Here is a 13,094-nt window from a genome sequence, read left to right on the forward strand (position 1 = left end):
GTCTTTTATTAGGGTTTTATGTAACAGACAAGAAACACCATAAGTAGGAATCGGAAGAAAACTCAGACATGGTTTTCTTGTCGCAGCAAATATCCAAAAAATGTGACAGGAATTATGACAGTACTTTGTAGAACAACCTTCCATTGCATTTATCAAACAGGTCTTTCTTGAAAATGAGATCTTGGATCTCAGTGAGAATACCTGTATAGATAAAGGTTGAATAAAAAATCCAGCAATGGCAAGAAAAAAGCCATTGTTGAAAGAATGCCTTAAAAAGTCAGATTTGGAGTTGTCCACCTTCTTGTACCAATACAGCACAATATGCTTGGTAAAATCATGGCTACAGCAGCAGAGACTGACCAAAACATGTCCATGTGATAGAATGATAGATACATATATGTTCCCCAACCCTAACCCAAGGCAATCCTTAACTCTGCTTTAAGATACTTCATTGCATTGACTTTGGCCGTCTGAAATGTTTGCATCGTCTTCATTGTGTTCATTAATGTTGTCTAACGAACCTCTGAGGCCTTCACAAAACAGTTCAATTTCTTAAATTAAACACAGCTGGACTTTCTATTTGACTCATGACGGCAACTGGTTGCATTGGGTTTTATTAAGGGGTATCAGAGTTACAGAGGCAGAGTACAAATGTGAAACAAACCATTTAGACTTTTTTTGTGTCAATTTCCTTCCAGTTCAAAGTAAGGTGTGTGCTGCTCTTTTATATAAAATTGTAATAAATGACATTGAAGTTTGATGATGTGAAAAGTTGAAAGGTATGACTGCTTTTGTAAGACACTGTGAACTTTGGACATTGTTGTCTCTGAGATTTTGAGAAACTTCTGAATTATGTCTCTTTCAGCCTATGACTGTGAATACTATAATCAAGGTGCGTGCAAGCGAGGATATTCCTTCCTGCTTTTGTTTACTAGTTTCTATCATCTCCCAGAGGGCTTGTCATCAAACTTATTTCCTGTTATCCTGTCTCATTTCCCCAAAGAGCTCGGCGATGGCCCATTTTCTCTGGTGAGCGCTGTCCTTAATGACACCATGTTCGGAGTGAACCGTACCAGCAGCTCAGTGTTTCCACTCGTAAGAGAAAGACCGGGACAGTTGCCTGCCCCGGGCATTCTGTTCAACTTTATGATCACTGCCGGCCTGTGGAGGAACAGGACGTCACGTGAGAATCCATCATCACATACAGCGACACTCACTGGTTTTTCTGGGAGGGATGAGGTGAATTAGTAAGACGTTTCTTGGTTTTTCAGGCGTTCCTGTAGTTTCTCTGGAGTCTGCAGAGAGGCCAAACTACTTCCTCACAGTGTCAGGACGCAGCCGCCTTCAGCTGGAGCAGTGGAGCCGGGGGCAAGAGTTCGGTCGCCGGGCCACCTTCATCCAGCACCAGGGTCTGTTTCTACCGGGTCACAGCTCCTTCGAACTGGTCAGCCAACCGGGAATCTTTCTGACACTCACCCGCGGAGCGGCCCGAGCGCAGAGATACGCCACCTCTGAGGGCTTCAAGGCCAGCAGCAGCTTCGCGCTCGAGGGTCAGCAACACAAGCATGTATCATAACTTGCAGACAGTTAGCCCCAGAATTATTGGGGATCACATCATCGCCATAAGTATCAATCTGGAGATCTGTTTAGGAAACTGATCACAAATATTAATCCCACCTTGTCTTTTGGAAAGTTATTCACTTCCCCAAACATGTGAATTACCAAAATCAAAGGCAGCATCATTTATTTATTTATTTTTTAACCCAATAGTGCCTATCCTAGGTAGTATATACACATTGACATTACAATCACAACATTTTATGCATTTTATTGGAATTTTATGTGATGCACAAAAAGAAGATAGGTATTAGGAAATGTTTAGAAAGGTGTATGTAGTTTTTTTTATGTTTTTACACATAATAATCAAAGAGGTGTGGAACGCATTTGTGTTCAGCTCTCTGAGTTGATACTTTTTAAAATATAATATATATAGTGTGTCACACAACACTTACATCTGAACCTCTTTCGGATTCTTTTGTTTGGCCACAAACTTTAGGTCTGGTCAGGTTTAGCTATGGACTTTGAGCAGCAAAACACAAACTTTGATGTAACAGCAGCTCGCTTTACACCTTTCTTCGTCCTGCATAAAAGCCAGATTAGTAGGGAGTATAACAAATAATGTAATTATGTGTCAGGCAAGAGCTGGGAAGCCACATGATGAAGTGTGAGATGAGAATTTAATGAAAGACAGCAAACTTACAGAAATCCAAACTGGAACAGAGCAGGGAGTCAAAAACTGGTGAGGACAGAACAGAGTGTTGCCCAAGAAGCTGACAATAAGTGGAAGGAACAGGTGGGTTAGATGAAGAGGGAAACACGGAGAGAAAAGCAGGAGGCCAGATGAAAGTAACACCACAAGTGAGCCACGTGAAGGGGGAGACTGAAGACAGGGAGACAGAATAAACAGAAACAAGATACAAAGTCAGTGATTTGTTCCTCCAGAATATTCACTTTTCCTCTGAATATTGCTGTCCTGCTCTGGCCTTGTCAGTTTAGGTGGACAACCATATATTGGTCGGATTTAAGTTCCTACATTTAGTAGGAACTTAAATTGGTTAATTCTGGATGTTCTTCTTTACGCCTGTATCTTCTGGACCACTGAGGAAGTGTGTTATAATTCAATTTCATAACAACAACTTCTTATTACCTTCATTTATCTGAATGTATTAGTCTTTTATCTAAAAGACAAACAGTTTTTCTCTTAGAAGCCTCTGTCTGATGTACTATATGCGTTGAGAGGTGTAAGCACAACATGGTGCATACGGTGATGAAAAAATTGCGTGGGTGTTTAGTCTTTCTTTTCCAAAAAAAAAGACTTATAAAGTGATTTTAAGGATTTATATCCGGTTAAGACATTTAATTTCCTGGAGAAAGCTGCACATATCATTGTAATAGGAGATCAGCAGCCGATGCAGCACTATAAATCTAGGAGCAATTGATATAAACTGCTCTCAATTTATTTAAATAACTAGGTGCTCCTATTTTTTTTCTTAGACTGACATATCAGCAAAAAAATAATAGTTTCCACCATAGCGAGTGCAATTAAAAACAAAAACGGAGACAAAATGTTACTTGTAACTGAGAACATGGTTACGAAGACACTGAAACTACCAGCAGATTGTGAAGGTAAGGACCTCATGCGCAACCTTATTAGTTAATTACTTTAAAAAAACAGAAAATACTCCAATTACACCATCTTCTTCCACTCGATTTAAAATAGCATCTGATATATTGATACATATATCAACTAATACGTGTCGATATATCATCATGGCAGATACATTTTCAGGCTCACTTACCAAGAGTGCTGAGCTTATGGTGTATGTGAGTGGAATTTGAATGACATTGTGGTTTTTTTGTTGGATCAATTGAAACTAGAGCTGGCTAAGAGTAAACAAAACAATTACAGGTGTTGCAGAGCCCAGTTGATACCTGATCTTGTTTTTGATGAGTCATTTTCTTTCTTTGAAAAACTTTTTTTTTTAAACTGACTGCAGAGCTGCTCCTGGCATTTTAGCACTGCTCTGTGGAGAGTGTTTTGATGTGCAATACAACGGCATGAAGTGCTTACTACAAAGAAGCAGAGAGGAAAGAAAGCATCGAGCGACTGATTAAAATGCCCCTAAAAAGCATCACACTTACTCCCCTGTCCACAGCAAAAAGCCGTTTTCAAAAAATGCCCCCACTTAGAAAAACTGCATACACGTCTTTTGTGCAGTAACAGTATGAAATATTGTGGTGCTATTTTCCCCATGTCATCCTTTACATTTTCAAATGATCCTAATATTCTCATTTCTATTAATCTAATTAAAAAAACTAAAATTACACATATTATGAAAGTTTAGTGTCTTCTGGATTACTTTGCCAAACTTATCGCCGTAGTTTGTGGCTCTAGCTGATTTGTGATTCCAAATGGTTATTGGGCTCACTTTAAGTGTACATGTCAATACTTTACACAGAAAGGCTGACTAATGTGTGTCTTTTGTTTGGTACTGCAGACAGCCCCTTTGTGATACCATACCGCATGATGTGCGAGTGGCGCTATCAGGCTTGTGCGGGTCCCTGCGCCCACACGTGCAGCGATCCGGAAGCGACGCGGTGCCACCTCCTGCCCCCGTAAGAAGCTTGGCTCAACACGGGCCTTCGCTGTACAGCCAACATCATCTACGCTCGGGTCTGGCCATACAATTGTTTGTGTGTGTTACAGGGTGGAAGGCTGCTTCCCTCGCTGTCCAAAGAACATGGTGCTGGATGAAGTCACAAGACGCTGTGTCTACGCAGAGGATTGTGAGTGCAAGCCTGATTTTTTGTCCTTGTCATAAAAGGTCATAGTTTATGGTACACTTATGTGTATTAAATTGTCTCCTGTAGGTGTTATCCTTCCCTCGACTCCGACACCGTTTGCCTATGTGACCCGTTCCAACAGAACAACTACACCGCCCCCAGCCCCGACTACAACACCCTCCTCCACTACTGTCAGCCCCACAACAACCGCACCCACCACCACCACGCCCAGTATTCCCACCACCATACCGACCACTACAACAGTCACTACTCTGTTTACAACATCCCCAACCACACCCCCACCTGCGTCTACAACCACTGTTGTTTCTACGACTCTACCTGAGACTTCCACCCTCAGTACAACCACAGTGACTCCGACTCCGACCACAGAGGCTAGCTCAGCTACTCCATCCACTGCTCCCACTACGGTCCCTTCAACTACCCCCGAGGTCACCACGCCGACCACGCCTCTCCTGACGTCTCCGACCACCCTGCCACCAACGACCACCGTCACGACAACTGTCCCCACCACAACTGCGCCTGAAACCACCACCACACCCACAACTACTCCACAACCGGAAACGACGACCACCACAGAGATTTCCACCGCAGTGGAAACAACCACTGCGTTTCCTTCAACTGAGCCCACCACCGCTCCCAGCACAGAGATAATCACAAGCCCTGAAACGACCTCTGTGACCGAAGAGGTCACTACCAGACCTCCTTGGCCCACTGGCCCATGCACAGTAAGTTTTACTTTTGCAGGTAAAATTCATAGCTATTGACCAACTACAAATCTGGAGCATAATGTGTCGCAGATGCTATATTTGCTGTAACATAGGATTTTTTTATCAATAATTCAATAAGAACTTACTGACTTCATAACATTATTATACATTACTTACCTCTTCACTAGACATGTCCCTCCGAAAGGTGATGCAGGTACAAGGCTACGGGTGAAAAGGGAAAGGGGGGTGGGTTGGGGGGGGGGTTGCAGCTGGAGTGGAGGTAGAGAGTTTTTCACAATGTACACATCTTGTTTTGGTCTACAGACAGTGTTCAACAGCCCCCTTAGTAGGAGTGTAACTATAAATCGATCCGCATCGATATATTGATTAAAAGAGGAACGACACCATTTTATCGATGCAAAATAAAAATATTAATCCATATGATCATATTTTGGGATAGACTTTTATTTGGAAATTCAGGCATGAGACTATATGGATTAATGATTATTATTATTATAAATTACAATAAAAAATTTCAAGTGTACTGTTTTCGATTTAAATGCCCAATACATGTAACGGCTTAGAAATAAAATGGTCCAATTCATATATATGTTAATTGGTATCAATGTGAATAATAGTAGAAGGCCAGATGATATCACATCATCTCGATTGCATTGATCCGAATTTGTAACAGATGTTGGATATTATGACCAATATTGTATCATGATCCAAACAAATCAATATAACATTGTATTGTGATAAAGCCGATGATTTACACCCCTACCCCCAAGTGGTGAAATTTTGCCTATTGCTCCTTTAAACATGCACGACACTGGTCAGTGTTACTCAAGCTGAAAATTAGAAGATTTCTGTTACCACCTAATTTCCTGGTCAAGCTCCAATTTAATTACAACAATATTTTCTCTATTCATATATCCCTGAACCGAGTTCTGCACTGTGTAGCCTAAATCATTCTGTGTGTAGTACAAGAGAATGTTGCATTTTATCTCTGGTAATTAAACAACAGGGTAGCTATATCTGCTATCGGGTTCACTTGAACGGCACGTGAACAGTAGTATAATAAAAGAAAGTACAGGTCAATAAATTTAACAGGACAGTTCTTTTATGTTTGTTTTCGTTTAGACCCTTGAAGTTGTTAAAAATGTTGCCGTGCATGCTGGGTCATCCTTCCAACGGGGAATCCATCTAGTGCTGGAGATAATTTGTGTTGTCTGCGCAATCAATGTACTTTTTTTTACTTGATTTTGACATTGTTTTTTATTTTATTCTTTGTTTTATTTTATAGTTTGCGGTTATTGATTAGATACCGAGGACAACCCTGCATTCAAATCCCAGGATAGAACCTCCCTGCTGAGCATGAGCAAACGTGTGTTCATGCAGTTTATATACAATAATAGGAGACTCATACACAGATGGAATGGAAAACGTATTTTAGTCAATATTTGAAGACCAGGCATTGGGAAAAAGATAATGATTTATGAATCCCCTGCAAATATTTCAAGGGATTTCACAAAGACTTAGACTGTTGGCATGATTTAAACATTTAACAATCCCTTTGAGAAACACAATGCTACCATGGGCTGTGAACCGGCAAACATAAAGTCCTGTCTGTGAAACTCATGTTGACACAGAGATGGGAATCAAGCTGGCCTGTGCTAACAAATGAAACCATTAAAAGCAAAAAGAAGAACCCAAATGTGTAAATTGTGTCCACAGCCTCCATTCTCCTATCGTATTGACGAGTGCGCTGAGCTGATCTGTTTCAACGGAGAGCTGCTCTTTTACAACTCCTCCGTCCACTGCCGCTACAACACTGCCCCGCCTCAGTGCAGTCTGCTGGGCCTGCCCATCCTCATCAACACAGACCCCTGCTGTCCGCAGTGGCAGTGCCCATGTGAGTGTTGTTGTACACCTTAAAAGGAATAAAGACTGAGAAAGCTTTTTTACTGAACGCTGTCGTGTCCGCTGCGTCAGGTCGCTGCACTTTGATGTCAGACCTGCGCATGATCACGTTTGACGGTAACAACGTGGCCTTGTACGACAACGGCTCTTACATCTTGGTTAACCTGCCCAGAGAGACCATCATTGGCACTGTGGAAAAATGTCCCACCAGTCAGGTAAAGTACAAAAACACAACATAATTCATCTAGAAAGAAATTACACTTTAAGAGTGGCTTTCAGGTTAATCCTTTGTTTTCTTTCTAGAGCGTGAACTCCATCAGGAGAACCGTAAGTGCACTCTCTTTGCTGCCAGCGATCACTCGTATTTATATGGTGCATCAGGGCTAAATGCAGCTTTTTTTTTCTTTGTGTAAATAGTCCCCTGTGTCTCACAAAGGTTTTCTTACCCCTAGACTCTTTTGACATTGTGTCAGTTTACAACCGCGAACATGAGTGCACTTTGATTCTGTTGTTTGACAGGCCGACACAAAGCAGGGCATAACTTGTATTTCAAATTAAAGTTCCAAAAAAAAGTAAAAAACAATTCATCACTTTATTTTGAATTTGCCAATTCAAATCAAAGTGATTCAAGATTTAATTTGAATTTGCCAATTCAAATTTAAGTGATTCAAGATTTACATTTTTTTCTAATTAATAAAAATATGAACAATGCACTGCGATAGACTGGCGACCTGTCCAGGGTATACCCCGCCTCTCGCCCATTGCCAGCTGGAGATAGGCACTAGCAACCCTCGCGACTCCAGCAGGGATAGACGTGTTAGAAAATGGATGGATGGATGGATGAACGATGCATTTTTATTCAGCTGCCTTTACTCTGATACTTCTATATAATACTGGTAAATAGAGGTCACCTATGTGTAATTTGATTTCAGTTTAACACAACTGTTCTGGGTGTGCTTGAGAGGGTTAAGAGGACCCTACCTACAAAACAATATGTCAGCAGACTATAACTGCACATTACCCTGAATACTCCCATTCCTACCGCTAAATATGGTGGTGGCAGCATCATGCTGTGGAGAAGCTAGTTAGAATTGATGGTATTATGAATGTAGGTAAATACAGTGAGTCGGGGGTGGGGATTCACCTTCCAGCTTCAAGCTTGTATAAATGTTTCAGAATGGCCCAGTCAATGTCCAGGCAGGAAATAAGATACGATAAGATAAGATGAGATAAGATTAGATAGGCTTTATTGATCTCACATTGGAGAAATTCACTGGCCACATCGGCTCATAAGAGAAGGTGCAAAAGTAAGAAAGGTGCATCAGTTATATACAGTGAATCTTCATATATACAATGGATCAAAGAAAAAGAGAAAATAAGAATAAAAATACAAAAAGAAATAGGAGTGGGCATATGATGTCTTATTTACATTCACGGTGATATATATATATATATATATATATATATATATATATATATATATATATATATATATATATATATGTGTGTGTGTGTGTGTATTGACCTATATTCAGGTGGTGATAGCAGCAGAAGTCACTTCTTCAGGATTATTGCACGGGTTATAGCACAGTGTATTAAATAGATTATTGCACATTAGTTATTACAGTTATGGTTACAGTTATAGTGCAGCATTGTATAATCTGGTAACAGCAGGAATGAATGACCTGCGACAATATGTGGCAAGACTTAGATATCTTCTTGCAAAGGTGCTCTCGCTGTTCCAAAGCTTTAATTAGACTAAAAGCTGGTTCCGCAACCTATTGCCTCAAGAGAGAGTGCAAACGCAAGCCCCACTCTTCTGATGTTTTGTCACAAAACCCAATTGACACCCATGCATCATTTCCCACCGTTGCCAATACCATTTGTGTTGGTATCACGTAAATCTGAATAAAATCCATTGAAGTTTCTGGACGTAACATTAAAAAATTGTGAAAAGGCAATATGGGTTTAAATATGTTTGCCAAAGCTTTGTCGCTGTTATTGCGGTCTGTAATTTCCTTCCTCCACAGAGTCCTACAGGTGGAACATCTGGTCTTTGCTTCAAGAAGCTGAACATCACTACTTCCAACTACCGAATCATCATCAACAGACTGGATCGCAAGGTGCCCCTCTTTGCTTTGTACAATACGCAAGCAAAACTGCAACTTTCATAAATGATAAATGTTTTATGTGCCTAAAGGTGACGGTGAACTACAGACCTGCTAAGCTCCCGTTCTCACGTCACTCCCTTTATGTGGAAGATACAGGCAGCATGTACCTGATCCACACACCTGGCAGCATCAGTATACAGTGGTATCACAGCACGGGGATTATGGTGCTGCAGTACAATGCTCCTAGTCATGCATTCGTGCCCACTCGTGGCCTGTGTGGTGAGTCCATACACACACACACACACACACACATATGAACACACACCAAGCTTATGAGCACCAACCTCATTTATCTAAGTGCTGTTTTTCAGCACCTCAAAGGCTTAACGTCTGCACGGCCGGATCACTTTGACTCGAGCCATTATTGGATGTGACAGTTTGAGATTCTAAAAGCCATTTAGTCGCATTACGCAGTTTCAGACAGGCAATTATCTCGCCACAAGCTTTCTATCGCTCACTGTCTAAGCAGCAATGAAACCTGAATGCACCGACAGCACCGAAAAACGGCCATCTGCCTTATAATCTGCCAGGTTGCTGCGATGGGAACCCAGCCGATGACCTGAAACTGCCGAACGGCACGGTGGTCAGCGAGGTGGGGGACATGATGCTCTTCCTCCAGGCGTGGAGAGTCCATTTGACGGATGAGACCGAACACACGCGCAGGGTGGGAGACAACTGCACCACGGGGGACTGTTCCACCTGTCTGTCTATGCTCAGCCAAAGAGCCTTCACACCCTGCCATAGCAAGGTACTATCAAGGCTCCACACAGTATTTCACACTTGATTTTGGAGCAGGTGCGGACTTACTTTGACATCATACGAGGAAGAGAAAACATAATGGGTTTCAGCTGATTTATGAATTGATTAGGTGACAATGGATTCCAAAAAAAATAATTATCACGTATTTTAGCAACCTAGTCGCAGTTATTTGTGTTTTCTAACATTGGTATAGTTAACACGTCTCAACAAGCCTACCTGTGTAAATAAAGGTTTAATAACATAGTAATAATTTGCAGGTTCCACCAGAGCAGTTCTGTGACATCATGTGGGCGGGAGACCTGCATTACAAGGATCACCAGTGCGACTTCCTGGCCGCGTATGTGGCAGTTTGCTACACACACCAAGTCTGCATCAGCTGGAGGCGGCACAATTTCTGCCGTAAGAACACACAAGTGGTAGTGTGTAAAATTCAAGGGTTTCTACCTATTTTGCAGTCACAACCACAAACATAAATGGATTTTATTGGACATTTATGTTATTAAACCAATAGAAAGTAGCACATAACTGTAATGTGAGAGGTTCTGTTTTTTTTTGTTTGTTTGTTTTGTTTTTTACAAATAAAACGCTGTAAAGCAGTGGTCTCAAACTAAAATCCTCGAGGGCTGGTGTCCTGCAACTTTTAGACGTTTCATCCTACACACCTGAACCAAATGGCTAAACTACCAGCAGGTCTAGTGCCCTGTCCCAATTCTCACACTAAACCCTACGCACGTATATGAAGTGTGCACCTGGTGGACGTGCACTTAAGAGTTTGAGTGAGCAGGTTACAAGCGTTCCAAACAGGAAGAGTGGGACACTACAAGTTATGTCATGGACTTGAGCCTCTGTGTCATAACAGCGACACCTAAAAGTGGGACCGTCACTGTTTTTGCAATCATTAATGCTAAGAATTATTAAAATTGTAACAAGCAATCGTTTTGAGGGGGAAAAATCGCGGGAACCGAAATTTTAGAGGCTTAGGCAGATTGGGTATTGACACAAATGTGAAATGAATGAAATTTTTTTTTTTTATATGTCCAAAATAAATATAAAAGAACTAAATCATCTATGTTTTGTGCCTTTCATTAACGATAGCACCTTGATGTGACATTGTTTTTTTGTTACAGAATATAAGCAAAAAATCATATTAAAGACATTAAATACTTTCATAACTATTGTATTTTTTACAACTTCATCAACAGCTGCTGTGAGGTAACAAAAATCAACATCGCACACAGGAAACATTTGTGGTTGCTTACTTGTTCAGAAACACACTTTCAGATAAAACAAAGTCAATAAATAGACGTGCAAAACATTACTTGGCGCTTTTCGACATTTTAAAGTGCAAATATACCAAACCAATTCAACAAAGCAGATAGAATAAAATGTATTTATTTAAGGTGGCAGTATGAGTTTAGGTCCTTTTAGATTAAATATTTTTGTCAGCAATGCGGACTTCACCAAAATGTGGATAGATTGCGCAATGGGGACAGGACGGAAGAATCGGGACACACTCACACCCCCAGCGGGAACGCTCATTTGAGAGGCACATAGGGTGGAAGTGCGACTTTTGGGACAGGGCCCAGCTCTGCAGAGCTCTGCTAATGAGTTTATGATGGAGTCAGGAGTGTCGAAGCAGAGATGCATCGAAAGGTTGCAGGACACTGGTCCTCGAGGGCTGGAGTTTGATACCAGAGCAACTTTTAATTATGTTCAGCTCCCTTTGATAATCCCTAAACCAAAGTCCAGTGCCAAGAGCTGCCTTTAGAAGTCACCTAATTATTAACTAAAGTCAACCTGCGTGTAGGTTTAATCTCAATATAATTACAGCTGTTCTGTGAAGGCCTCAGAGGTTTTATATAAAACATTAATAAACAAACGGCATTGTGAAGGCCAACATAAAAAATGCAACTATTCAATGTGTCATCCAAAAACGACTAAGACATGGGCTTCCACCTAAGGTGAACATGCAGGCGAGGAAAGAAATGAACCAGAGGAGTAGTCAAAAGTCACATGGTGACGCTGGAGGAGAAACAGAGATCCACTGCCAAGCTGGGCCTAGTTAGTTATAGTTAGTTATAGTTATGGTCTGTATTTGTACCATAAAATACCACAATTCACAACAGATCCACAGGGAAATAAACATATTGTGCAAATGACATAAGCAAACCCCAATGAGGTTATTATATTTTAACCAGATCTTAAGTTTGCAAACCCATACTTTACCTCTTTAAAAAGATAAACTCAAATTGTCATTTTAAGAATGAAAAAGAAACGAATCAGGAACAGAAGTAAGATCTAATAAATTCATGAAACTAATTTTAAAGTTATTTTGACACAGCTGTTTGGCACACACTCCAAAACGCAGGCATACATAGAAGAGTGGCAGGCAGAAAGGCGCTGTTGAAAGAAGCCTTACGAATGGACCACATGGCCCCTGCCTTCCACCTACAATGCTTTGGTCTATAGCACAAAATCCTAACAAAACTTCTTTTGGTTTTAGCTTGAGAAAATGACAAAAAAAAGTTTATTTGGATGTGTAAAGCTCGCTCACTTATGTTTCCCTAATTACTCCTGATCCTGTCGCCTCGCAGCATTAAGGTGTCCGCCTGGAAAAGAGTATCAGCCCTGCGTGAGCACCTGCAACAGCCGCACTTGTCTGAACAAAGACTACTACGAGGAAACCACCTGCTCTTTCATCAGGGAGGAGTGTGTGTGTCGCAGTGGGACCATCCTGCACCGGGCCGACTCCCCCTACTGTGTCACTGAAGATCGGTGTGGTGAGTGCGGCTTTAAGAGCGTAGCTTTGTGACGGAAGCTTTACCGATTCTTTCAGAAACCCTTGCATTCGCACGGAGTCAACGTGTTGTGTTTTTTACGAGTTGCGGTTCGTTCAGTCTGCACAGACAACGAAGGTAACCCCCGGTCCCCGGGAGAGGTGTGGAACGGCTCTGCTCGGAGCTGCTGCCTGTACAAATGTATGGAGAACGGCTCTGTGGTGGCTGTCGAACCAGACTGCAGCGCTGTCCCGACGCCGCTGTGTGAACGCGAGGGCGAGTACGTGCTAGATGTCCTGGAGGAAGGTTCCTGCTGTCCTAAGAAGATCTGTGGTACGTGTGTCTTCTAAGGCAAGAAAAGCGAATGGCCTCCTTAACAAGCTTCGGTGGTT

The 13,094-nt window shown here is 41.6% G+C and overlaps 1 protein-coding gene across 1 annotated transcript in view; it reads left to right on the forward strand.

Moving 5' to 3' along the window:
- The window catches only part of otogl (otogelin-like), a 46,518-nt gene that overhangs the window by 24,574 nt on the left and 8,850 nt on the right, over positions 1-13,094 (forward strand). Inside the window, exons 31-45 of the mRNA XM_012873716.3 lie at positions 866-892; positions 1,004-1,183; positions 1,272-1,550; positions 4,059-4,176; positions 4,268-4,347; positions 4,432-5,090; positions 6,810-6,987; positions 7,068-7,210; positions 7,299-7,322; positions 9,026-9,118; positions 9,196-9,385; positions 9,697-9,914; positions 10,183-10,324; positions 12,520-12,705; positions 12,823-13,035. Of these exons, the coding sequence (XP_012729170.2) occupies positions 866-892; positions 1,004-1,183; positions 1,272-1,550; positions 4,059-4,176; positions 4,268-4,347; positions 4,432-5,090; positions 6,810-6,987; positions 7,068-7,210; positions 7,299-7,322; positions 9,026-9,118; positions 9,196-9,385; positions 9,697-9,914; positions 10,183-10,324; positions 12,520-12,705; positions 12,823-13,035 (2,730 nt within the window). The remainder of the gene's footprint in view (positions 1-865; positions 893-1,003; positions 1,184-1,271; positions 1,551-4,058; positions 4,177-4,267; positions 4,348-4,431; positions 5,091-6,809; positions 6,988-7,067; positions 7,211-7,298; positions 7,323-9,025; positions 9,119-9,195; positions 9,386-9,696; positions 9,915-10,182; positions 10,325-12,519; positions 12,706-12,822; positions 13,036-13,094) is intronic.

This window comes from Fundulus heteroclitus, chromosome 2 (assembly GCF_011125445.2).
Source record: "Fundulus heteroclitus isolate FHET01 chromosome 2, MU-UCD_Fhet_4.1, whole genome shotgun sequence".
NCBI classification, from domain to species: domain Eukaryota; kingdom Metazoa; phylum Chordata; class Actinopteri; order Cyprinodontiformes; family Fundulidae; genus Fundulus; species Fundulus heteroclitus.